The sequence below is a fragment of the Lissotriton vulgaris genome, chromosome 5, assembly GCF_964263255.1.
Source record: "Lissotriton vulgaris chromosome 5, aLisVul1.2, whole genome shotgun sequence".
Taxonomy (NCBI): domain Eukaryota; kingdom Metazoa; phylum Chordata; class Amphibia; order Caudata; family Salamandridae; genus Lissotriton; species Lissotriton vulgaris.
In genome coordinates, this window is record NC_141693.1 from 359,863,727 (window position 1) to 359,889,076 (window position 25,350).

A 25,350-nucleotide genomic window follows, 5' to 3' on the forward strand; every position below is an offset into this window, starting at 1 on the left:
GTTCGTATCTTATGTCTTTAGTGTGTGGTATGGCGTGGCCTTACATTGTTTGGAGTCAGTTCTGATAAAGGGGTGCAGTGAGGCTTTGCGCCACTCAGATTCGGTTCGGATGAAGCGGTTAGCAGTGCAGCAAGGCTTTGCGTCCCCTCTAGATTTCCCCCCCACCCTCTTCCACACCTGGTTCTTCAACTTCCTTCCTTCCCATGCCCAGGGCCCATGATGTCTGAATTGACAAAAGTCTAGGGTGAAATCCTTTGGGAGGGCAGGAGGCAGCCATATTGAAATGCAAGTGTGGTAGGTGACAGCTCTCCACCACCCATCCTGCCAATGCCCAGCCGCCCTTTGTGACACTGTCTGGGAGGAATACACAAAGGCCAACTACATGTAACACAGGCACCAAATGGTTAGGATAAGAAAATGCCAACTTTATAAAAGTGTAATTTTCAGAATTGTGACTTAAAATCTGACTTTACAGTTAAAGGGTTTTTTTCAATTGCAATTCATTGAGTGCAAATAGGACATTCCCACCAGCTCATTAGCAAAATCGATCACTTATTAAATGTAATAATGTAACCCAATATTATTGTATGGGAGAGGTAGGCATTACAGTAGTGAAAAATGAATGTAGAAGTCTTCCACTATCAAGACATGTAAAACATAAAAGTACATGGGATGTCCAACTTTTTAAATGCAAGCACCCTGCCTTATGGGCCGTTTAGAGCCTACCATATGGGTGGTCTATACGTTTTAAAAAGCGAGCTTTGGGGCTGGCAAAAGGTTTATTTTCAAAAACAAGTGGTAGAATGCACACCTTGTTGTGTTGTACTCTAATTTTACGGACCCCTCAAGGCAATTATGGCATGCAGACTAGTTTCGGGCTCTGCCCCAAATGGCACGGATGTATAATATACAGAATATGTGGCACATGCTCATACGCCAACTAGAAGTCGCATAGCCTTTTGAACAAGAATTTACTTTACAATAATCCAATTTAGTTTAGTTTTAGGGAAACCATGTAGAATATGCATGTTTTCTTTTTAACATTTCAGTTACCCCTGATGAAGGGCTGTAGAGCCCAAAATGCCCTGGGTGAAAGAGTTTGAGGCTGTCCAGAATGAACTTTGAATTCCTACGTGCCACAGATAAGGACTGGATGGACACGTCTGTGGCATTTAAAAAAGTGGCGAATTATATAGTCTTGGGGAATAAACATGGAGTAATGGATGATTACTGTAAAGAAGATTCCTGTTCAAAAGGCTGTGCGACAGTTGCAGCTTGAGCACCACATATTCTGAAAAGGTTTATTATGCCAGGTCCAACTGGCAGTTTAAAACTGCACATGCTGTAATGGCAGGCTTTAGACAGGTTTTAAAGGGCTACTTAAGTAGGCGGCACAATAAGTGCTGCAGGCATACTAGTGGTATTTAATTTACAGGCCCTGGGTATCACTTTATTAGGGCCTTATAAGTAAGCTAAATATGCCATACAGGTGTAGGCCAATTTTACAATGTTTGAAGAAGAGAGCACAATCACTTTAGCACTGTTTAACAGTAGTAAAGTGCACAGAGTCTTAAAAGCCAACAAGAAATAGATCAGAGGCGAAGGCAAAATGTTTGGGGGTGACCCTGCAGAGGGCCAAGTTCAATATGTAAAAACAAAACAGTCTGTGAAAAAAGCTTCACACAATTGCCACTCTTCACTAACGATTCAGAAAAGGGGGTGGTGATGGACAGAGTATCTGAATTAGGCAGAACACTCGTACCCAGTCAACAGATCAGGGCTTGATCCATCACCGTTTTTTAGCTCACTGCACCATCCCAGCTCAGAACCTGGCTACATGCAAATTAGTCTGTCCCTGGCCCAGTGCATCATGGGACCAGGGCAGACCAAACTACCAAGCCAATTCTTATACTGGAAAGGAAACAAGCTTCCGGGGACCGGTTTCTGGCATTACAGCCGTCTTCGGCCCGGCTTGCTTGAATCCTGATGGTGCAGTGAGCAAGAGACTCACATCCGAGTATACCCTTCCACGCTTATGGTGGACAAAACGATTCAGAAAAGGGGGTGGTGATGGACTCTTCACTAACAGCAAGGGGCACCAACAGTGTCAGTCCAGTTCATGTTTTTCTGACACAAGATTGCAGTACTGATACGTCCTCATGGAGATGGTTGGACGGGTGTTAAAGGAAGGAAAGCAAAAAAATTGATGTAAGCACAATTAAAGTACTTTAAAGCGTGAGGCAGTTATTCAAACTTAGACACTGGCAAAAGGGGGCAACCAGGATCAAATAAATTTACATGGACTTCACAAATGACTGCAGAGTTTACGGATTTACAATGGTGGGAATGAACGAAGACTTTTTTTTAACTCAAGTGAAGAGAATTTCTACCCAAGACTAGTGATGAAGCACAGTGGAGATAGTTCTTTGAGAAAAATAAACAACTTATATGAGGAAATTAAACAACTTATTTACCTTTTGTAACAATCTTTCTGGTGGATATTCCATCTACCTGCAGTTCCCTCACATCCTGAATCTTCTACAGCTCTAGTCCAGACTCAAACTTGAACTAGCTCTACTGCCAGATATACAATTGTGACATTGGAGACACACATACTTCAGCAATCGGTATTAAAACAATGATTCCTGAGTAATAAATGTGTCGTACTGCTAAACAGAAAATTGTGACAGTGGCAGTCAGTGTCCCTCAACAGTGGAAGGGTGGGGACTGAGAGGCAAACATCTAAGACAGTAGAGAACAAAGGAGTTGTGAAAGCGATAAATGGGTATTTAAGTACAGCTCACCAAAAATCTCCTACTGGCGGTCAGTGCTAGCGCCATCTCGGTATGCTTTTGAGAATATTATGTGGCAAACAGCAGACTGAATGAGAGTGGACATGTTGTAATGGTATGGTACGTGATAAAATAACTGAAAATCCTCTGTGTCAACGAAAATGAGTGAAAATATAATCAAATATGCATGAATAGTGTGTTGAAGTTAAACCAGTGAGAGAAAACGTGTGGATGGTGTGTTGAAGTGAAATACATCAAGTGTATATGATTGTATTTCTTTTCCTGCCCACGTTCATACTATGTGCGCACACTTTAAAAATAAAAGCAAACACAGAAAAAGTGCTGTGCATGCAAAATCTTTAAAAAATTGTTCCACAAAGGCGGATGGAAACAGTACTTTTACAGCGGTAAAACTGATCAGAGAAGCCGGCAAGGAACAAGCATTGGTAAATGCAGGAAACCGTATGCTACAGCCAATAGACGGAGGAAAACAAAGCGCCAAGCACAGGAACCTATTAAAAACAGGGAAAGCAAGTGGGCGGGTTGGAAGCCCCTTTTAATATTATATTTATATTAGATACAATAGATTTCAGAAGCACAACGCAAGCGACATCTAAAACGGACAGTGCCAATGAAAAAGAAAGAAAAACAGAAGACAAAAGTAAAATAAAAGATAGGAAGGAAATGAAAAAAATGATGGGGTGATAAACAAATGGAGAAAAAGGTGTGAGAAAAGAAGGACAGGAATAAAAACAAAATAGAGCAAGCCTGAGAAATAAATGAAAGGAAGCAATTGAGAAAAAGAATGGATAAAATGAATATTTGAAAGAAGGGAAGGTTGCAGGGTCTTGCACTGTCTGCTTTGTATCTCCCAGAACTGAACACACAAGTTTAAAGTGCTGCCTTCACAGGCAGGCAGCTGTCAATTAGCGAGCCTTCAGGCAATTATGTGCGAGCTACTCAGAAGCAACCTCCAGGCTACTTGCAATTGACCTGTTGGAGACCCCTGGTTCAGACAGTACAGCCTTACCTCCTCCTGGGTAATTAGGGGAAATTGTCACAGGCTCAAATTCTATTCTAATTTTTGAATAGATGGAGATGTACATTCAATGGTATTCTGTGCTCCGGATCCCTTATTATGGTAAGAAGATTATAAAACAAGTTAATTTAAGTTTCAAATTTGTAATTTTTCTTGTATTGTTCAGAAGATCTATTGTTTCTACTGTATTGAGGATGCCCCAGGATTTGAGGTATAGACCTTGGATGTACAGATATAACGATATCTCTGTACCTCAAAGGAAATTTTATTTTACAAAACTCTAAAATTTCAATTTTTATATAGTGTTTTTTGTAGAAAGACAACTATTTTGCCATAAAAACAAAGGCTGTTTTGCTATATTCCAGTTTCTTTGTTTAGGGACCCTAATTTGGATTACCAAATTCATACAAGAAGCAAAAAAAGCACAAGAAGTCTAAAACAAGCATTTGCAATGCAATAGGTCTTGCATTATTAAAGTTTGAGCTATTGGCATTGCTAATAATAATGCAACACCAATAGCTCAAACATTCAGTAATGCCCTCCATCCCTTCAAGGTTGATGCGAGTAACATTAATAAGTCAGTTGTCATCAGTATTTTAACTCTGTGAGGCAAGTTTGCAGTGCTCGCTATATAGAAGATCAAAGTTAGTTTACTGAATATGTTAAATCCAGGAGAGACCTGACTACTATATCTGGGTATAGGCACTTAGTAGTTATGGTTAGCTTTGCTGTCACGATTATAGTTAATAAGGAGCCTTCAAATCTGAATAAGTAGTCTTCATCTGTCAGTGTTTATTATCCCCTCTGGAGATCAGACCTAAAACATCCTCTTCCCAATAGGAACATTCCGGTTTTATTTCTCAAGCACAAACTTCCATTTTGGCCTGGAAATCCCATTGTTTTTTCAGTCATTCATGATGTCGTAGGTAGGGATTTTTTTTACGATCTGGCGACCTAAACAGATTAGCACATTTGTCCCAGATTTGTTTCCAATTAAAGAAAAAGAAGAGGGAGTGCTGGTGACGTGTCAATAAAGTGGACCATCAGGTGTTGTCTGAAATCTACAGCTAGTCCAGCTCTTCATCGGAAGGTCCGCTCCAGCCAAGTCTAACCCCTCTCCAAACTAATCTGTTATGGACCCCAAATGCACCAAGGTTTCAGCTATCTACCTAAACAAATAAGTTTAATTATTTTTCAAAGCGAGATTGATCTCACCCGTGTGGTTAAATCAGATCTGTATATAAGAGTTAGGATATCACATGACCCGGAATGCAAGAATTTAGAAAACTCCACAAAAACAATTATAGGAAAACGAGGCAAAATAAAGAGGCAAAAAAACTCAGGTTCTTTCTTGAGCTGCCATTGAAGTCTTTACTGGAGGTATTTTCAGTGTACAACATACAGAAAACATCACAAGTTACCTAAAACCTATGCTCCATCATTCCTCTACTTGCATAGGTAATCAACATATTCACTGTGGGCCTTTTTATCGGAGTTACTTAGTAGCCGCAACTAGGGGCGTATGTTTTTGTAATGGCTGAATATGGAAGTACATCCTTCCTAACCAATTTACAGGAATTTTACGCGCCATGTTTTGGCAAAGGTGTTTTGAATCGGGGAACGGCTGAAATTGGTATTCAAGATGTAAACATCTTTCTTTATATATCGTGCCACGTGACTTTAAGACCTCCCTTCTAAAAATAGACAATGCTAGCTCTGAGGGAAGATACTTGCCTGGGATCAAACTCCCTGTGGCAATTGTCTACACTGGTATTAGAAGCCAAATATGCTACATGCACCGTCCCAGACTCGAGCACTATAACATGCAGAGTCATTTACTGTGGTTCAAAGCGCTTTTAAGGACCGAAAGCGTTGCGTTGAACCTTTCTTAATACCCTATGCTATGTGCCCTTGCTATTTATGAAAATACCCACCTTACTTAAGCGATAAGAAAATGCGCACACAGAGTCTAGTTGGATTAACGCGCTGGCTGTGTTGCTGCGCAGTAGAAAACTCAGTTGTTGTATTCAGCGCACACGCCGAGTATTACGCCCCCCCTTATAAAAAAGCAATGCAGCAAAGCCTCATGTCAATTGAAGGGAAAATAACGCCTTGAACCATCACATTACACTATGGCCACCAAATTAGAACAACATGTAAACAGGCTCTGCACGGCAAAACTATGATTCTCAGACATTGAAGACAACTTAAAACAACAAGAGGTGGACGGGCGGTGGGTGCTCACGAGGTGGATGGGCGGTGGGTGCGCGCTCGGGGTCCCGGGACGGTGTGAGCTGCTCTCCGGCTGCCAACCCCACCCTGCGTGCCACACAACAGCTGCCTCACATACCTTCACCCAGGGCCTGCCCTCAGAGCTGTCTGCGTCCCACTCCCGAGCTAAAAACAATGGCTGGGACCGCATGCCTTAGAAGAAGAGTAATGGTGATGATATAGGGGCCCGTGGCAAAAGCCGGAGTTAGTAACGAGGAGCCTGCCAGGGAGAAAAGCCGTAAATTAGGAAAAAAAAGCCTGGTGTGGAAAAGGGCAAGTACGGGGGGGGGAACGCAATCGCAGCATTAATAAATGCAAACGAGTAGTGGATGTGCAACGGCCCATGGCGAATGCCAAAGGTGGTTATGCAGAGTCTGCAGAGGAGAAAAGCAATCCATATTAGAAAGTGCCTGGTGCGGACAAGGACAAACAAGAGCAGCCAGGTGAAACTTCAGCGGCAGATCGAGACTGCAGGGAAACAAACAAGTCAAAACGAAACCTAAGAGCCGCGCGCGTGAGCTTCTACCGTAGACAGCTCACGTCGCGCGGCTCTTAGGTTTCGGTTTCCAAGGCGCATGGCAGATTCGCGCTCGCACACATTCACAGCAAACAGCAAGAAGCAAAAGCGCGCTCACGAGGCCAAATCCAAGACGGAAAATGCGCGCGTCCAACTCGTGTCCACATATTCAGTAAGCAAATAGGTATACTAAAGTATACAAGAGGTCCATCGCTACGCTCGACCTAAAGAACTTATATTGTCAGCTAGCAAAGGCGGACTGCTTTTCATGAGCGATGGTAGGGTCACTAGGCAATTTATTTGTGCAAGGCTGGATATTCGCTGTGATCTCAATACGGTACTACTCAAGAGATTCTCCCTCATTTGCGACAGACCCCTTGCCCAATCCCATTTACTTCAACCACCCAGACATGCATAGTTAGGGAAATTGGGCGATTGTACTGTGCATGTCAGTAGACCGCATTCAGGGTCACATTTCCAGTTTTTAAACCTGTACATGCATTTTGATGCTACAGATGCACCACTTAATTTGGAAATCAATTAAATCTTTTCTGTTTACACTTTTTCCAGTAGAACACCAAACAAACACTCTCCCCTAAAAATGTTCATTTTCCAAATATTTATCATTTCGTTTTGACAATGTTAAAATAAACAAAAGGCAAATTGAGATTGGATTAGAAAATTCACAATAATATGAAATCTCTTAAACCTGTTAATCTTTGCCCATACCATCCAGAGAGTGTTAGCAAGCAGAAGATGAAGGATCCATCGATACGCCTATGTGGGGTTCTAAATGTAAATCTTTCTACTCCCATACTAGGGGAGGCCTTGTGGGTCAGCTGTGCCACTGACTATTTGTTGTTGTACCCGTGCCATTTTTGAAATACAAAGGATTCTCCTAGAATAAGAAATTCCTCTCTGTGGTAGTTTCCCTTTCATATAAAATAAATAACAAACTGGGCACTGCACAATCTATGCAATCAAGAACGCTAGCTCATATGAATAAAATAAATCTTCTCAAAAATATGTTCTGGTATGCGCCCTGTCAAATACTTGTTCCAATGAGGATCGGCCTCTTACTGCCCACTACAGGTCAACAAATGCAAGAAGTGATTTGTTCTTATACTTCAGAAGATAGTGCCAAGCACTGATGCTCTAGTGAATGTACTCTGTAACACTGTCATTAGCAACATGAACCTGTTAAATGGTTTACAGCTTTTTCATTTTACTTTTAGTAATCTGATTTGTCAATTTGTTAGTGGACAATCAACAAAATGTGGATATTTAGAAAATATAGCTTCAATAAATATTCACTCTCGCTTTAACAGTTCAACTATTTGAAGTCAACAATGTCTTAAGAGATGTTTATTTTTTTACCAGCTTAAATTAGAGGGATCTTGAGATGCTAAAGAAAACCATCAGATCACAACTATTGATACCCAAATTATTCAAAATAATACTACGTCAGCACACACTGAAATTATTATGAAGTGTCAAGGCGACAGCTACTTACTGGTTAAGTAACTGGTTGATTAGATGCCGGTTAAATGTGGACTTCCCAACATTCCTTGGTCCGCTGACTAGGATTATTGGGCAAATATCATCTTCTGAAAGGTAAACAAATACAATCAACATACACTATTTGCAGTTGGGAATAAAAATTCACAAACAAAAATATTATACAAAGCAAACTTGCTTACTCTTCCTTATCAGTAATAACCTGCTAGACAAAATCTCAAACCTTCATAAAGAGCAGTGATGGGGATATACAGTTGTGTCCAAGAGACAAACCCCAGTTTATAACTTCATATAACAAGTAAATAAGACTTCAATCGCCTGAAATATCTTGCATGGCCCACTAGCTAGAAAAATACGAAAAAAAAGCAATTTCAAAACCCTTTGGTTATAAGGGCATATTTATTGATTTAAAAAAATATCTTTGTGTGAAGATGAAGTTTCAAACTTAAGTCAAAATGTTGGCCCAAGATGAACTCTTGTACACTGAATCACAGCACCACGGTCATTCCATTAATAGATCAACTATTAATGCCTGCAAGTAAGTCCCACTTTTGTTCTAAAGGCTATACAAACTCGACTCACTGAAACATTGGTGAAGCAAGTGTAGTGTTAGAATATATGGAGGCACTCATTCATCGCTTATTAGGGTGTTACAGACATTATCTGATTTGGTTTTAGAACGTTGATGATCTGGATGTGAAAAGGAGCAATCCACTTATGTTGCATCTTAAATACATGAATTTGTGTTAAAAATAAAATTTAAAAACTGACAAAAAAATAAGAAGGGGTATATAATAATCATTTACAGTTTAGAAAGCGGATGAAGACCTTCCTGTTCTGCTGAGTGATTTCTCTGAGATGGGTCTAAAGCGCTGGGATGCCCCCGGGTAGCCAGCGCTATACAAATCTGTACTCATTCATTCATAATACATGGAGCGCAAAGGGCAAGAGTCCTCCCCCTGCCCCCACTGCACCCCCTTCCCCTCTTTACTATTCAGGAATGGTGACCTCGAATCGCAAAGTTTATCGTTATTGTTGGGTTATTGTGTGGCAATGTGATGTTGTCTAAAGGTGGGTCTTTAGTATACTTCAGAATTGCAGAAGAGGTGTGATAGTTCTGTGGATGGGGATACAGTTCTGGAACCAGGAAGCAAAGATGGAGAAGGCTTGTGTTCTGTTTTTGCAATTTTTGTAGAGAGACTGGTGATGTCCTGGCTTCTGGTGTGGCGTAGTCAACCTGAAATAATTTCTCTGCTAAGCATGGAAAGATGCAGAGTCATAGAGCTTGGTACACGATGCAGCTTTTCCTGATGCGAATGATGTTTCAAGGGGAAGCCAGTTTAGTCCTATTAGCCTTGAACTTTTAAGACACTTTAAGGAGACCTGCTACCACACACAGGGTGTCTTTCAGGTGAGTCGCCCTGGTATCAAGCAGACAGCAAGGGAGAACATGGTTTCTATCTAGGTTTAACAGTGGGAAAGCTTGGATCATTGTACTGAACTTCCATTTCGGGGACGTAGAGTTTTACTTCCCTCCAGACAGAAAATGTGTCTCTTAGTTTTCTCTGCAGCATGTTCTTTGAACTAGAAAGAGATATATTTGCCCAACTCCCTTAAGTCACCCCTTTAACCAAATACTTTCCAGTCACAGTGATCCCTATTAAAGTACCCAACAACCTTTGCTTACCATCAAGAACCTTGATCTTCTCAACAAAAGCAGTGCACAAACTCTGGTCAGACGTCTACTCCACACAATCCTGGTATAGCATCCATCCGGGTTGCACACTGCTACCCACTTTATCACAGTTCAAAGAAAATGTTACATCATCACCCCCATCTTTAAACAATTCCAAGGACATGCCAAAGTCTAAGCCTATTGAAATATTTCCACAGTCAGCTTTTTTTGACCTACAAGTCCACGCACTTGCATGATCAGTGCTATTTCAATGATAAAACACCAAACTCTGCAGGTGCTTAAACACAGCTCCTCCCTGATAGGCAAGGAGGTTCTATGAGATAAGCACTCAGTACTGACAATGACTGACAGGTCACAATTTCGAATACTGGCAAGTCAAACTCTTTATTTCCTTCTTAGCAGATCCGACAAATTGAGTGCCATTAACTTAGGCGTATGCTATTAGTTTAGAAATGCCAATGTGTGTAAAAAGTGGGCCTTTTCTTGAGGGAGTTGGGCAATGCTTCAGGTGCACCCCGTAACATTCCAAGATATACATGCCTCACTGTCAGGTTCACTATAAAAATAGAGCCCAAATAAATTACCTTACCCATATGAAATATAATGTATTACATATTTTCCATTTGTTATGGAAGTAAGCATACAATTAAAAAAAGGGAAAGTATTTTTAATGTGGTAATATTATGTCTTGAAACTCTAAGGAGTGAGAACAGCTTCCCTAAGATGACAATGTGGCGTCCCATGTTCATAAACTAGAAAGTGTTGAGAAGAGGCCACTTGTTCCACAATACAATAGAGATTAACTAGATAGTCAACACCTTACTCTCTTCAAAAGAGTGCTCCGGAGTTTGTGGAAAGAACTTGCAACAATATCTGGAGAATATTCAGGTCATCCAAGAACTGTGGAAACATATGTTTTTACCACTGAGTGCACATTTTCAGAAAATACCTTCGGAGAGCAACAACATCTATCCTTCATATACTATTTTTAGCAATCAACAAAATAAGATAGATTCAACCTTATGTTAAAACTGCAAAATCTTCCAATTAGATGACGAAGTGCACCAGACTTGGCTAAAGGAGAACAATTCCGCTCCATGTTCTCTGAAGCATAAAACGAGATATCTTTGAACCGGACTTCAAAACATCAGTCCATGCCCTGGAATTATCGAGACTGGCCAAAAGTGACACCTTACTCACTGGTTTCTCAAAAATCAAATGGTCACTCCTAAAAGAGGACCTACACCTGCATGAAAAAGGAAGACCCGTTTTTAGCTGCCAGAATTACAACTACAACAGTCTCATCCTAGCCTCACTAAACTGTCTTATTACAAAGGAGTTTTTAAATTGACTGCTTGCTCGATAGAGTTGATCCTACATACACTCAATTAACAGGCCTGTAAACCATTTCAGGGGGAGAATACATGTACATTGTGCAGCAACTACCTACTACCGCTTAAAACAGTGTTCTAGAAAGCAAAGGACTCAACCAGTCTTTCATTGGTTATTTGTATCCCTAAAGTTTGGAACACCCCTCCATCCCCTGGAACCAAGACAGATGTTCTCTTTCACTAGCTTTTAAAATGAATTGAAGGCTTGAGATGTTCTCTTTCACTAGCTTTTAAAATGAATTGAAGGCTTGGATAATTTAACAGACCCTTTCTGTAGGCCTCAAGATTACTTTCACTTCTAATCACCTATGCGGTCATGGAAATGAGCTCCAAATATCATTGCCATCCTGCCATTTTTAGGACCACAAGTGAAAATTAACATGATCACTGTTAAGCTCTTTGCCAATTCCGTGTAATACATATATTATATATTCTCACATGATAAATTAGGTTAGTATAAATGCTCAAATTAAGGCATGCAGCATTTTACGTAGCCTATATTATTCTGCAACTAACATTTATTTCTTAAAACGTGTGCAAAAGTATTACAAGACCAAGTACTACATTTTCACTACAGATTATATTGTTTGACTGACACTTAAAACCCATACTGAATTTCAAAATACATAAATATGAGAACTATACATAAACTATATAGATATTGATGCTATATTCCAGCTTTTTTTGTTTTTACGTACTCCTATACCAATGCCATTCGGTGTACAGCACACGGCACCCGAGTTACCATTTGTGCATCTGGCTACAGGGATTACAAAAAAAACCACAAGAAATGCAATCATGCTGGGCATTGTGACTCAGTACACATTTGACACATGCACCTAGGTTGGGGAACACTTTGAAAACTGTACACACAAATGCAAACCTTTCTACAGGAAAATTCTACAGCGTCTTGATCAAGTAGATCTAATGCAATTCAAAAAGAAAGAACCAGATCAATAGCAATTTTTCATTTCAGTACTCACCGATGCATGCTTGGATCAATTTTTCAGTTGCTGCTATGCAGCTTTTGGACATCACATGGGCACATTCGGCATTAAGTTTGCCAATACCTGCGCTAGCCAGAGCAGCCTCCTCAGGTGAAATGCAAGACATTTTCTCTTTCTGTGAAATTTAGGATTTAAAAAATTTAAAAAAAGAGTTCTAGCTAAATGAATACAAAGCAATAAGAGTCTGAAAATCACAGGCAACAGCACTACAAATATTATGCAGGCTCATACACTAGTGCTACCACTCAAACATTTAGCTCTTACAGACATGAACAGCAGACAATCTTCAATGCTTCGAACTAGACGGCTGGAGAACACCATTAAAAGCTTTATGGAGATAGATTATAAAATCGTACATGTCAAGAAATAAAATAACCATAGCACTAGGGGTCCTTCAGTAGCAAGGAACCAAGATCAATAAGAAATCTGCCCACCACAACCCTCATGCCAGACAAATCTAATTCAGAAATTCAATAGTTTCATTCCTAACATCAGTGTGTCAGTTTCTGGAAATTCACACATACTTTTGCATGAAAAACAAGGGTTTCATTTGGGATAAATAAGCTCAATTGTCCTAGTCATAATCAACCATATACTTTTCATGAAAAAAATCAATTTGTCGAGAAATGCCAAAATTATAAGTAGCATGAAACTGGACAGACACACACACACAAAGTCCTGCAAATTTCACACTCAAGCCCTGGGGGTCAGCACAAAAGGTCAGACGTCTTTATAAAAAAAACATTTCCAAACTTAATTTCCCATACTCCATCCTGTTCCTCTACCTTCTTTAATGCTGCTTATCTGCGTTTTCTGAGATCTCACGCTTTCTCCAATTTACTTACTTGAGCGGAGATATTGTAAAGAATGACTATTAACCCTAAATGAGCCCTGAATAGGGGAGAGGGCCAGGAACAGCCGCTCACATATTATACATCATAATCGCATATGAAAAAGACATACCAGTTTCGGAGTAAAAATCTTTGTGTACTCTTGATGACCGAGGATGAAGCTTGTGATTGTGTCTTCCAGACCCTCTAGAAGGACAATGGAACATAGGGGGGTGAAGTGTGCCATTAGGGTCCGTCTGCCAGCTGCAATGTAATGAATACACGTATTACTTCATAGCAAGAAGTGACTATCAACAACTGTACTACTACTGACAAAATGACCACATGTGCAAAAAAAGACTGTCATTGTTCTTTGGAAGAAGTTTATGTTTAACATTTCAAATGGATATGGCAGCTTCCATTTAGAACATCTGTTTTCTTGAAGCAATGTTTTATACTTTGCACTTCTCCAGCGCACCCTTGCCGAAAATTGTGTCAATGCAGATCAACTCCACTGTGAGGTGAGTTACCGTTAGTGCATCTGGCTACAGTTATTGCAACAAAAAACACAAGAAATGCTATCATGCCCGTCATTGTGACATAGTACACATTTGACACATTCACCTAGGTTGGGAGACACTTTGAAAACTGTTCACACAAAGAAAACTTTCTACAGGAAAATCCTACGGCTTCTTGATCAAGTAGATCTAATGCAATTCAAAAAGAAAGAATGAGATCAGAGGCAATATTTCATTTCAATACTCACCAATGCATCCTCGCAAAGCCAATAGGTTTCATCTATGCAAAAGTACTGGCTTTGCCATTATGTTTTAGCCATGTTGTACACCAGCAGGTCTGATGTTCAGAATGGCTAAACGTTAGTGGGGTAAAGAAGAGTGGCATGAAGTGTTGTAAAGTGTAGTACAGTGGAGTGTTATGGGGTAGCAGAGTGGAGTAGAGCGAAGTGTAGTGTGTCATGGAGACAATAGAGCAGAGGTCTTCAATTTGTGGGACGCGACCCCCAGGGGGTTGTGGAGTCCTTGGAAGGGGGTCACAGATTCTGTCAGAGCATGCAGTTCCTGGCGTTGGGCTGATTGAGGGTGCTCACGGCGGAGTCAGAGTTCACACCGAAGGGTGAAAAACATCAAAGCCTCATTAACAAGTAAAAGGTCTTTTAAAGACCTGTCAAGTACTCGGGTGTGCTGTTTGTGTGTGTGTGTGTACAATCCTGTCATCTACCACATACCAGGCTAATATGCCAGGAACTATCACAAGGAATCTCCTGCCCTTCGGGCCTGCAGGAAAGGTAAATTAGGATTTTAAACACAATTGCTTCACAGAATAGCAGTTCCTTTTCTGCATGATAGTATCAAGAGCAGAAACGGTGTGACTAATGATTGATTATTTTGTGAAACAAAATCACAATTCACATGTGCTACTACATAAGATATGCAGTAAAAGCACACATTTTAATTTTAGACCTCATTTTGAAATTATAATAATGAAATAATTCACAATTTAGTCGCATCGGGTTTCGTTTCGTTCCGGAAAGGAAAGGTTGACAAATAGAAGTTTAGATTAATTAAAGATTGTTTCTCCATTTCTGCTGCTCCCAAAATGGAAAACACACCTCTCAGGAAGTTGGAAATCATGGAAACTCATATTAGTTCATCTTTGGTCTATCGTAGCATGCGAACGCCCAGTGTTTAGGGTAGCTAATATTTGCAGTTAGTGGTAGTATGTGTTCGTCTAAAGCACCTTCTGGTGTCCTTTTAGGCAGGAAACTTTTGAAGAAAAATAGGCTGACATATGGCTTATTCGGGACCATTCTGTTTATCCTGCATTTCTTTTAAATGTATTCACGTCTTGAGGAAGATGATCACTGCTTTCGTTACAATTGCATACTGCTCATATAATACGAAGCTTGTAAAATGCTGCTTTTTATGAGCGGGCTTCACAGCGCAGCTGTCGCCAGACAAATGTGAGCATCTCTACAGAGATTTTGGCTCTGCCCACATTTTGAGAGCCAGAAGTACAGTAGGTATTGGAATTTTCGCTTTTTCAAGAGAGGCTCCCTGTAATGAGAATTCCTCGTTTACAGCTTTTCTTGCTTCTTTACTATCGATTGAGGACTGAACATGTTGTTCTGTAAGGAAATAGATTGGTTTTAGATTTGTGAATCTCCAATTCTTGCCATTTTCTTTCCCAGACTTCTATTTTGCTGTTAATCACTTGTTTATACATCTATATTGTTGTTATTTTATCTTGGACAGATCCTTTATGCAAGACCTCTGAAGGCTATTTTTTTCCGTGAGCCACAGTATAGGAGTTTGAAGATTGCCTTGTATATTTAATATTTGGAACTCTGAGCCCAAGAGCCTGTGATATCTAGTGCCTATACATTTACTTTTTTTTTTTTTTTAGATTTAAATACGTTTTTATTCATCAAAAGGAGTAAAGGTTGGATGGATGGATGAATGATGGATGGATGTGTGAAAAGATGGATGGGTGGATGGATGCATGGATGGAAGAAAGGGTGGATGGATGAAGGATAGATGTATGGCTGGAAGGATGAAAGGGTGGACGGATGAAGGATGGAGGGATGGATGAAAGGATGGATGTATGGATGGATAAAAGGTTGCATGAATGATGGGTGGATGGATGTGTGAAAAGGTGGGGGATGAATGATGGGTGGATGGATGTATGGATGGATGGATTAAAGGGTGGATGGATGAAGGATGGATGGAAGGAAGAAAGGGTGGATAGATGAAGGATAGATGTATGGATGGAAGGGTGGATGGATGAAGGATGGATGGAAGGAAGGATGAAAGGGAGGATGGATGAAGGATGTATGTATGGATAAAAGGTTGCATGGATGATTGATGCATGGATGGATGTGTGAAAAGGTGGGGGGATGAATGGTGGATGGATGGATGAAAGCGTGGGTGGGTGGATGAAGGGTGGGTGGATGAAGGATGGGTGTATGGATGGGAGGATGAAAGGGTGGGTGGATGTATGGATGCATAAAAGGTTGCATGGACGAATGATGCATGGATGGATGTGTGAAAAGGTGGGGGGATGAATGATGGATGGAAGGATGAAAGGGTGGATGGATGGAAGGGGTATGCTCAGATGTGAGTCCCATGCTCTCCACACCACTGGAGTCAAGCTATCCTGACTGAAGATGGCCGATAGCCAGAAACCGGTCCTAGGATGCTTGACTCCGGTCCAGGAAAGACATGGCTGGGCAGTTTGGGCTGGACTGTTCCCATGAGGCACAGGGTCAAGGCTGATTTGCATATGGCCATGTCTGAATGGGGGTGGTGTGGAGTGCAAAAAAACGATGGATTTAGGCCCAGATCTTTGTACTGGGGTGAATGTATGACATTGTTCTGCATTCTGTCCATCAACTGTTATTTTTGTAAAGGGGGCATGGAGCAGCATGGAAGGAGCTGTATAGAGCATTATAGAGTAGTGTTGTTGAGTTGCACAGAGTGGATTAGCATAGAGTGTAGTAGAGTTTAATGAAGCAGAGCATAGGATTGAAGTGTCGTAGAGTGTTGTGGAGCAGCCAAGAGTGAAGTGGCTTGAAGTGGTGTAGCGTGCACTGGCGTAGAGTGTAGAGACTTAAGAGTAGAGTGGAGTAGAGTTCAATAGCATAGAGTAGATTGTAGTGGTGTACAGTAGATTGTTTCAAAGAGCGAAGTGGGGCAGAACAGATGAGTGACATGGAGTGTTGCAGTGTATTTGTGCAGAGTGCGTCAGCGTAGAGTTGAGTGGTGCAGAGTAGAAGACAATGGTGCAGAGAGTACGGTGGGGCAGAGCAGAGTTCAGTATAGAATAGAGTGCAGTGACCCAGAGTGCAATGGTGTAAAGGGGTGTAGCATGCAGAAGCGTAGAGTACATTGTTTCAGACTAGAGTACAGTGGAGTACAGTTCATTGGATTTGAATACAGTGGTGTAGAGTGCATTGGCAAGGATGTGATGCAAAGTAGTATGGTGCAGAGCATAGTGAAGGAGTGACTCCTCTTTGATGATGATGATGATGATGATATGGGGCTTATTTAGCGCTCTAAGGCCGAGGCGTCTTGGTGCTGATGGGTGTAGGCAAGTGCAGGGGATGCGCTAGATCTACTCAGGAGTAAACAACCGGGTTTTCAAGGCCTTCCTAAAAACTAAAAGGTTAGGTTGTAGTCTCAGTGCCACTGGCAGCTTATTCCACAGTTTTGCCGCATAGCAAGACAGGGATCGGCCACCCCATCTGGGCCTTCGGAACTTGCGAGTGCAGATCAGGCCAAGTCTGGCCGATCATAGATTTCAAGAAGGAATATAAGGCCTGAACATTTCCTGACAATCATCTGAGCCCCTCCCCCCCCCCCCCCCTTATTGTGCTTCGTGCACCAGGCAGAGTGCCTTAAACTCAATTCTCTGCCCCACGGGGAACCAATGCAGTGCTCTTATTCCATGTGACATAGGGTGACCCTTAGGGAGCTTTCTGCAACAATTGCAACTTGCTAATCTGGTGTTTATTGATACCCAGAAACATCGCATTGCAATAGTCCAATTTGGACAAAAAAAGGGCCACCATTACGGTCTACTGTAGTTTGGGGCGGATGAAAGGGAAGATCTTGCAAAGGGTCTTTAATATGAAAAAACTCGCAGACGTTAAACTGTTGACCTGTGCGGACAAGTTTATCGTCAAAAATAATTCCGAGATTCCTGACCTCCTTGACAGGAACTGGGCATTCCCCAGCCTCTAGCGGCCACCAGGACTTGTTTCATAATGATGTTGTCCCGTTTCCGAACTCGATCACTTCAGTCTTTGCTGTATTTATCTTCAAAAAGCTCAGACTCATCCACTTCATGATGTCCTTTAACACCTTGGCTGCTATGGCTTTTCCCCTCCTGTGCTGATCCTGGATGAACCCCATTGTTCATGACGAGCTCAGCTCGTCATAAGCACAGCTCAACCGTGCCTCATGACGAGCTGAGCTCGTCATGAGCAGCGAAGGGGTTAAGCAGGAGTGAAAACTAGCAGCTGTTATCTCAGGCCTATCTGACAGGGATATCCCCAATTGAGAGTCATCGGCATACGACACAAATGTGAAACCATGTTTCCTAACCAGTGTTGCTAGTGGTTTCACATAGACGTTAAACAACGTGGAGGACAGAGCGGACCCCTGCGGAACACCACAGGGCAGATTGAAACTGTCCGATTCTAAGCCGTCCCACTACAAACTGTTTCCTATTGAGAGCAAAGAAGCGTTACCCCGGTATAAAAATGCCCCCAGACTGAAAAATAAAATGGTAATAAAGTTTATTTATTACCATTTTATTTTTCAGCAAACTGTCCTGAACAGTGTGTCATGTTTCGACGGGGAAATTGCAGCTGAGTGGCAGATGGGAGCTGTGCACTTCTGTTTAAAGTGTGCATGTCCTTTAGACATTGCAAAGGCCAGCAAGACATGCCAGTTTTAAACCTCTCTAACCCAGCTGTCTAACACAGCTGGGTTAGAGAAAGCACAGTCCTCCAGTGCTCTTAAGAATGCGGAGAGGCTGCTCTTTCCAATCTAGACGTTTCTCTCATGCTGTTTAACAGCATAAGAGCAGCGCCAGGATTGGTTAGTGCAATTGCCTGGGTTTCGCGTTGGAGCTTCGAAGAGAGACAAGAAGGACACTATGCGACAAGCCAGGAGGGGAAGTGCCTTTTTTTCTTTTTATTATTGAGCCCCCGTATTTTGCCTGCACCACCACTGTAAATACATGCCAGCCACCGCTGGTAGAATATTGTGGCATAGAGTAGTGATGCAGAGTGCAGTCTTGCAGAGTAGACAGCAATAGAGTGCAGTGGTGCATACTAGAGTGACATATAGGGAATTGGCGTAGCGTGCAGTGGCATAGAGTGATAGAGAGCAGTGGTGCAAAGTAGAACAGAGTCGTCTTGAGCGCAGTGATGCAGAGTACAATGGCGTACAGTGCACGGTCTTAGAGTAGTGGTGTAGAGTGCAGTGGTGTAGAGTAGGTTGTTGCAGATTAGAGTGGTGCAACATAAAGTACAGCCGCGTAAATTAGAGTGGCATAGAGTGCAGTGTTGCAGAGTAGAGTGGCATAGATTAGAGTAGCGTGGAGTGGTCTACAGTACAGAGGTGCATAATAGGCTAGTGTGGGGTAGAGAACACTGGCATAGAGTAGAGAGGCGTAGAGTGAAGTGATGTGAAGTTGTACAGGGTAGAGTGCAGGGATAGTGTGGAGTTGTGTAGTGAGGAGTGGCGCAGAGTAGACTGCAGTGATGTTGACTGGTGCAGGGAGGAGTGGGGTAAAGTGAAGTATGCATGGTGTGGTAGCATACTGCCAGTATAAACAACACATCTTCAAATGCACAGACATACAGTTTTACTAACAAAAATGTACAGCGCACAAATGATACTGTGTGGAAATGTCACCACCTAATATATTGATTTGCTTTGATCACAATAAAATATTTGTTTCCACCACATTTCAGATTTACCAAAAGAATTGCTTCATTTGGGCTTTTATAATTCTGATATATTCTGAAATATCTGCACAGTTCACTTAGACATTTAAATGTTGCTGTTGGCTAGAACACACACTCTTACTCGAGCACATCCCCAATAGCCAGCATGAGTATTACAGGACTCCCTCTCCCTTCGAGGTCAGAGAAACAAAAGTAAACACCATGTTCCTTGTAAGGCAGAACCTAAAATTTGGCCTTGTATTTGAAAGCACAGCAAACGTGACAAGAGAAGAACAAAATTTAAAGACCTGTTTGCAGAAATTGAGCACCAGTGCAAAAATACAGTAAAAAAAGGATCGAGTAACGAAAAGGAGGGACTCAATCTAGACAGCCTAAAACAAATAGTGCCAGCAAGCAAATGAGAGTTAAAAATCACAAAGACAATGGTAACAGGCAGAATGCATTACAGCTTTCCAAATGTCCCCAAGATGTTGTTAGCGCTTGGAAATAACAAGCATTTGCAATGCAATAAGTCTTGCACTTTCGAGACTTTAAGCTATTGCCATTGTAAATGACAATAGCTTAAATTCCCGTAAATGCAAGACCTATTTCACTTCAAAGAAGCGGCTGCCATTATGGGGCTGCTTGAAAGAGTGCATGGCGAGGAAAGCACGCCGTGTCTGCAGTAGGAGAAACTCATTAATAAAAAGCTTCCAGACTAAATAAGACACTCAGGGGCTGATTCTGATGCGGGTTGGAAATGCTTCCCGACCGAATCGGGTTGGAAATTGTTTCTGACCCACTCTGATCGGGAGAGTCCGACCGACCAAGTACGATGCATCCGGATGCTTCAAGATACGATTTGGTTGGACTCCCATTGACTTCAATGGGAGCACATGTTCCTAACCGCATCATAATGGGGCACTGGGTCGCTCCCGATCCTATTTGGAAGGAGCAAATGCCATTAGGAGGCCTTCCTAAACGCATCAGAATCAGGCCTTGGGTGGGAATGCTTTCCAGCCCGCATCAGAATCGGCCCACTGTGTCGTAACAGAAGTATAAGGGCCAGTTGCTCTGAGGAGGATACAAATGCAGACAAGGTGGTACCAAGGAGGGACTAACAAGCCTAATAACGTCTCGGAAGCCAGCGCTTACAAAGGACAATGACCCAGGCCAATTAAAAATATGGGTGGAGAGTGGGCGGGGCTTCAAAGCCATACTCCACTACTGCATGCCACGCAGCAGCACATAAACTGCCCAGGATCGACCTAAAAAGGAGATGGAAGTAAAAGGATATGGGAGGAAGGAACCAGGACGGAGCGCCAGAGACCATGAATATGACCCAGTCTTATTTTCTTGTATCGCTTAAGTTTATGGTGCTGCGCTCAGACTAGCAATTTATGTTCTGTCTGAACCCTCTTTGCAGATTTGCACTGTTTTGGTGAATTGCTGCTTACAGCTCTGCATGGTACAGGGATGACAGTTTAAATTAGGTTATGGAATTAAAAAACGTTAAAGAGCTGGATTACAAAATTTCTGTGACATCTTTGGTCAATAAATTAATAGGTTCAAGGGTATCAATTTACTTCGGAAGCTTTAATCCTAAATTGCAGATAGATCAATTTAGTCCTCATTTAGTCACAGCCATGTGAACAAAAACGGAAATTCTGCATCTACGTTACATTCAGAAGCAAATAAATACATTTAGATGCAAAAGCACTGATCGAGTAACATCAGAAGGTGTTAAAAACATTTTTAAGAGCACAAATTTATCTCCACTAGTGCACGGAAGCTTCACTTCACTAAAAATCACCCTTAATAATTCAAAGTTGCCTGCAGCCACACTGAACAAGCATTTGCAATGCAATAGGTCTCGCATTTGCAAGAGTTTAAGCTATTGGCATTGCAAATGACAATGACTTATTTATGTTTGATAAATAACACATAAATAAAAGGCATTGTCATGTACAATGCCAATAGCTAAAAATCTTGTAAATGCGAGACCTATGCAAAGACTGCTTAGAAAGTGAAAGCGCCCGTGGTGCGCTGAATGTTGCGGTGCCTGCAGTAGGAGAACCTGCTTCAAGAAAGTGCTTACAGACTAAAAAAAAAGACTTGACGTGTAACAACCGAAGTAAAATGGCCAGTCCTCATGGGAGGTTACGAATGAAGACAAGGCAGGACCAACAAGCCTTTTATCCAATCAGAAGCCGGCATTTATGTAGGACTGACACAAGCCAATGAAAAATATGGGCAGTGTGCGCGCTGGGCTTCTATTCCATACTCCAACACAGCACGGCTCGCAGAGCAGCGCATGCGCTGCCCAGGGCCACCCTAGAAAGCACTTTATCCTGGCATAAAATGTGTTCCTGAGGAACTGCCAGTTCTACTGTTTCATGTTTTATCTAGGGAGGAACGGCTGTTGTGTTCAGCAGATCCTCCAACTACAGAAATGGTTAACATTTTAATTTACAAAATACTGTCCCTGGAAACCAACAAGAAGCCATGGCTGAAATATTTTGCTCAGACTTGCTGGAATTTTAAAAAGTTAAGGTCTAATGACAGCTGCCAGTACCACCATAAAGAATGAAGTAGGACAAAAAAGACCACTTTAAACCACCTCTTAGAAGTAGAAGTTAAATGTTTTTCTAATTTAGAAAATCATTGGCAAAGTAAATAGGTCTCACTGTTTGACTATCAATGCAGACTTATTGGGTTTAGCATTGCTTTTTGCCAAAGCTGAGCAGCATTGGCAAAAAGAGGAATAAATGGCGGACACTGTGCAACATCAGCAAACAAAGCACAGTCACACATGAGCACGTTTGCATTATGATGCTACAGCAACCCATCATTACGATATACAAGCATGCATGGGGCCTCATTCATGCCCTGTATAGTTTAATCAGCACAACTGCACCCCAGTGGGAACGGTTGTGGCCATTTCAATGGAAAATGTGCTATCTTTAAATGGCAGTGTGCTAGCACATCATACTTTAGCAATATATTTATTAAAAGTGAGATTTTTTTAAACATGAACTGAGAAACATTCCTACCCTGATGACAATGCTATCCGTGAACTAACAGGCAAGTCAGGGTCATCTGTACCCAATACATGGGCTAGATTGTTATTACACCGGTTTAGTCTATTAAATCAAGAAAAAGGGTTTTGTACAGCAGACATGCTGAACTCGCATTTGAGGGTGTTTCTGAATGTAATAATGAAGATAAAAAAGAACTAAGAAATAAAAATTTGCCTAGGATCTCACAACGAGACCAATTTCTGAGTTAAACACATTACAGTTAGAGTAGATTACTTAACTCACTAGACCTGCAAGTCTTGTAATATTTCCATACATACATTTCTCTAGAAATACATAATAAAATATTACAAAAGCGGACTTTTTTTTAATTGAGGGAAGCGATGGGGCCGAAAGGCCAGAGCGGACGATTTTGAAACTGTTAAACAAGCCCTGGCTCAACATTCTGTGATTCTAGGCAAATCACTTAATTTCCCAGTACCAAAAAACTTGTAATGTAATCTGGTCCTCTTGCAAAGTGCTCTAATGCCACTGGATAAACTTTGTGCTTAATGAAACTTCAAAAAATTAACCAAAAGTAAGGCATGCACGACACAACACAGAAGTGAAAAGATCAGGCACGTTCATTCTGAATAAGGGAGCGGTCCTGGACGTAAATCTACTATATGTATATTCCAGCACTAGTTTCCAATACAGTTAAAATGCTGAGGTGCACACCTGTGGTGCATGGTTGCTCATTAGTGCCTCCAAAATTTGAGTTTCAGGCATTCCTATATGGATAAATATAGCACACACTAATAGTGTTGGACCCACCGCACATAGGTAGATTCCACAAAGTATTTACTAGCAGCCTATCAGTAGTGCCAGAGTTTGGGCTCCTGTGACTCTAGCATGGACTGCATATAGTGTTTACTGGTGGATTAACAATGAACCATAGGTTAGGCTTCTGTTGCTTTTGTTGACTTTAACAAAGGCCTACATCGTTGGAAGCTTTTCCTGTCCATATATGTATGATTTGGAGTATGCCCAAGAATTAGGGTCTTTGGCTGCTATCTGGGTTTAAAAGTAGCATTGTAACACTGCTGGCTGCCAACGTAAAGTATGACCTGGCTGACTAAAAAATCACACTGGTTTGCACAGGCTACCTGCGGAGTTATCCTTAACACTCCTTTGTTTTCCATTTCAGGAATAACCAGCCGCTATACGCCATTCGTGCAAGGTCTGAAGTTCACTCTTGGGTCCTCACTCATGACAAACACACTGCTCATAGGCACACCGGTACCAACCATGCAAAACATATGGAGTAATTATTTACCTACCCACGAGAAAACACTGCGAGCTTGCTTAGATGTAGGAATGCACTACAGAAATACTGCAAAACAATATATAGCTTTACTTGCCAAGTGGAAGATACTCCCGCAGCATTGCTCTTGCTTCCTTTCTGGTCTCTTTCCTGGATTTTCCAGACTTTGAGTGTGGCCGTGCTTCAATTGTCAAGCCGTTGTGAGTATGAGAAGAGTAAAGGCTGTAGGATGGTTGGCCATCGTGAACTGCGAATCCAAACACTTGCACGCTGCCATACAAACATGTCATGTGACACTTTCCTGTAAAGGTCAACTTCTAAAATAAATATGAAAATGCCTGTTATTTAGTCATGTTGTGTTACCATTCATATAAAACTATTACAATGATCATGTAAACAGGTAGAATATTTGAACTATTGGTTGTACCCGTCTGTATTGATACTCGAAAGAGATGTATAACTTAGTAGTCCAGTAATTTGCCTAAAGAACCTAGGCATGTATGTGTTTTGGGGGTTTGAAACCGAGAATAAGAACACTTTGCTTTCTCTTCAGATCACTACACGACCTAAAAATGGAAGCTGGGAATGCCAACCCTTTACGGGCATCAGTTTGGGTTTGTGGGCTTTCAGGTCCGGACTCCTGTTTTTGAACCTTCCATGCTTCATAAGTGGTGTAGCAAAATGCCTTTCATGGACAGTGTTTGTTCGAGAATGAGAAAGTCAAGTTGTGTAGTGATCTGAAGAGAAAGCAAAGTGTTCTTATTCTCGGTTTCAAACCCCAAAGTTTTAAAATTTTAATTTGGGTTGCAAATTTGGAGCAAACAGGTCAAGCATCGTAGATTAGACTAGCATGGTTAACATTGTTACAGTGATGAGTTGTTGCCAACTGTTGCAGAGAGAATATATGCCCAGTATTGTGGGGCTTGGCTAATATGGTTTTCAACTTTCATATTGAGCGTGGCATCCGATTCAGGGACAGCGCTCTGTTTCATTTTTTTTTTTTTTTACTTTCATACTGAGCGCAGCACCCGCATCAGGGACACGGCGCTCTGCAATTGGTATCCCTTTTGCAAAAGTTTTAACTATTGGTACTGTAAATGCAATGCCTTTTACAATTATAAACAGCATTGACATTTACAATGCCAATAGTTCAAAATCAAGCATTTGCAAGACCAATTGAATTGTAAATGCTTGTTGTTACCCGTTTACTACGTAGGAGTGCAGACCTCCTACGTAGCTAAGCTCGGATCTTGGTAAGAGTCTCTCACTCCACACCTGTTGGACTTAAGGGAATTCAGACTTCAAACAGTAGCATCAGGTGATGGACTGTTTTTGGTGGTAATTCCTAACCTAACTGATTTAGTTCCTTTTGTTTTACTCACATTTTTTATCTTTATCCAGATCTCACAGAGGGTTGTAAATGAGCACAAGGCTTCCTCCAATCTGAAGTGGAAGAACGTTCCGCACATGCAC

General features: G+C 41.5%; 1 protein-coding gene across 2 annotated transcripts in view; it reads right to left on the minus strand.

The window, feature by feature from the left end:
* Positions 1-25,350, minus strand: part of NOL9 (nucleolar protein 9) — a 180,786-nt gene that overhangs the window by 143,633 nt on the left and 11,803 nt on the right. The window contains exons 2-5 of one of the 2 annotated variants that reach the window (XM_086921676.1): positions 23,975-24,194; positions 13,195-13,325; positions 12,208-12,346; positions 8,133-8,223 (exon numbers count right to left, since the gene is read on the minus strand). In XM_086921676.1, the coding sequence (XP_086777802.1) occupies positions 8,133-8,223; positions 12,208-12,346; positions 13,195-13,325; positions 23,975-24,194 (581 nt within the window). Of the gene's footprint in view, positions 1-8,132; positions 8,227-12,207; positions 12,347-13,194; positions 13,326-23,974; positions 24,195-25,350 lie in introns of both variants that reach the window. The other variant, XM_086921675.1, reaches the window with a different exon arrangement.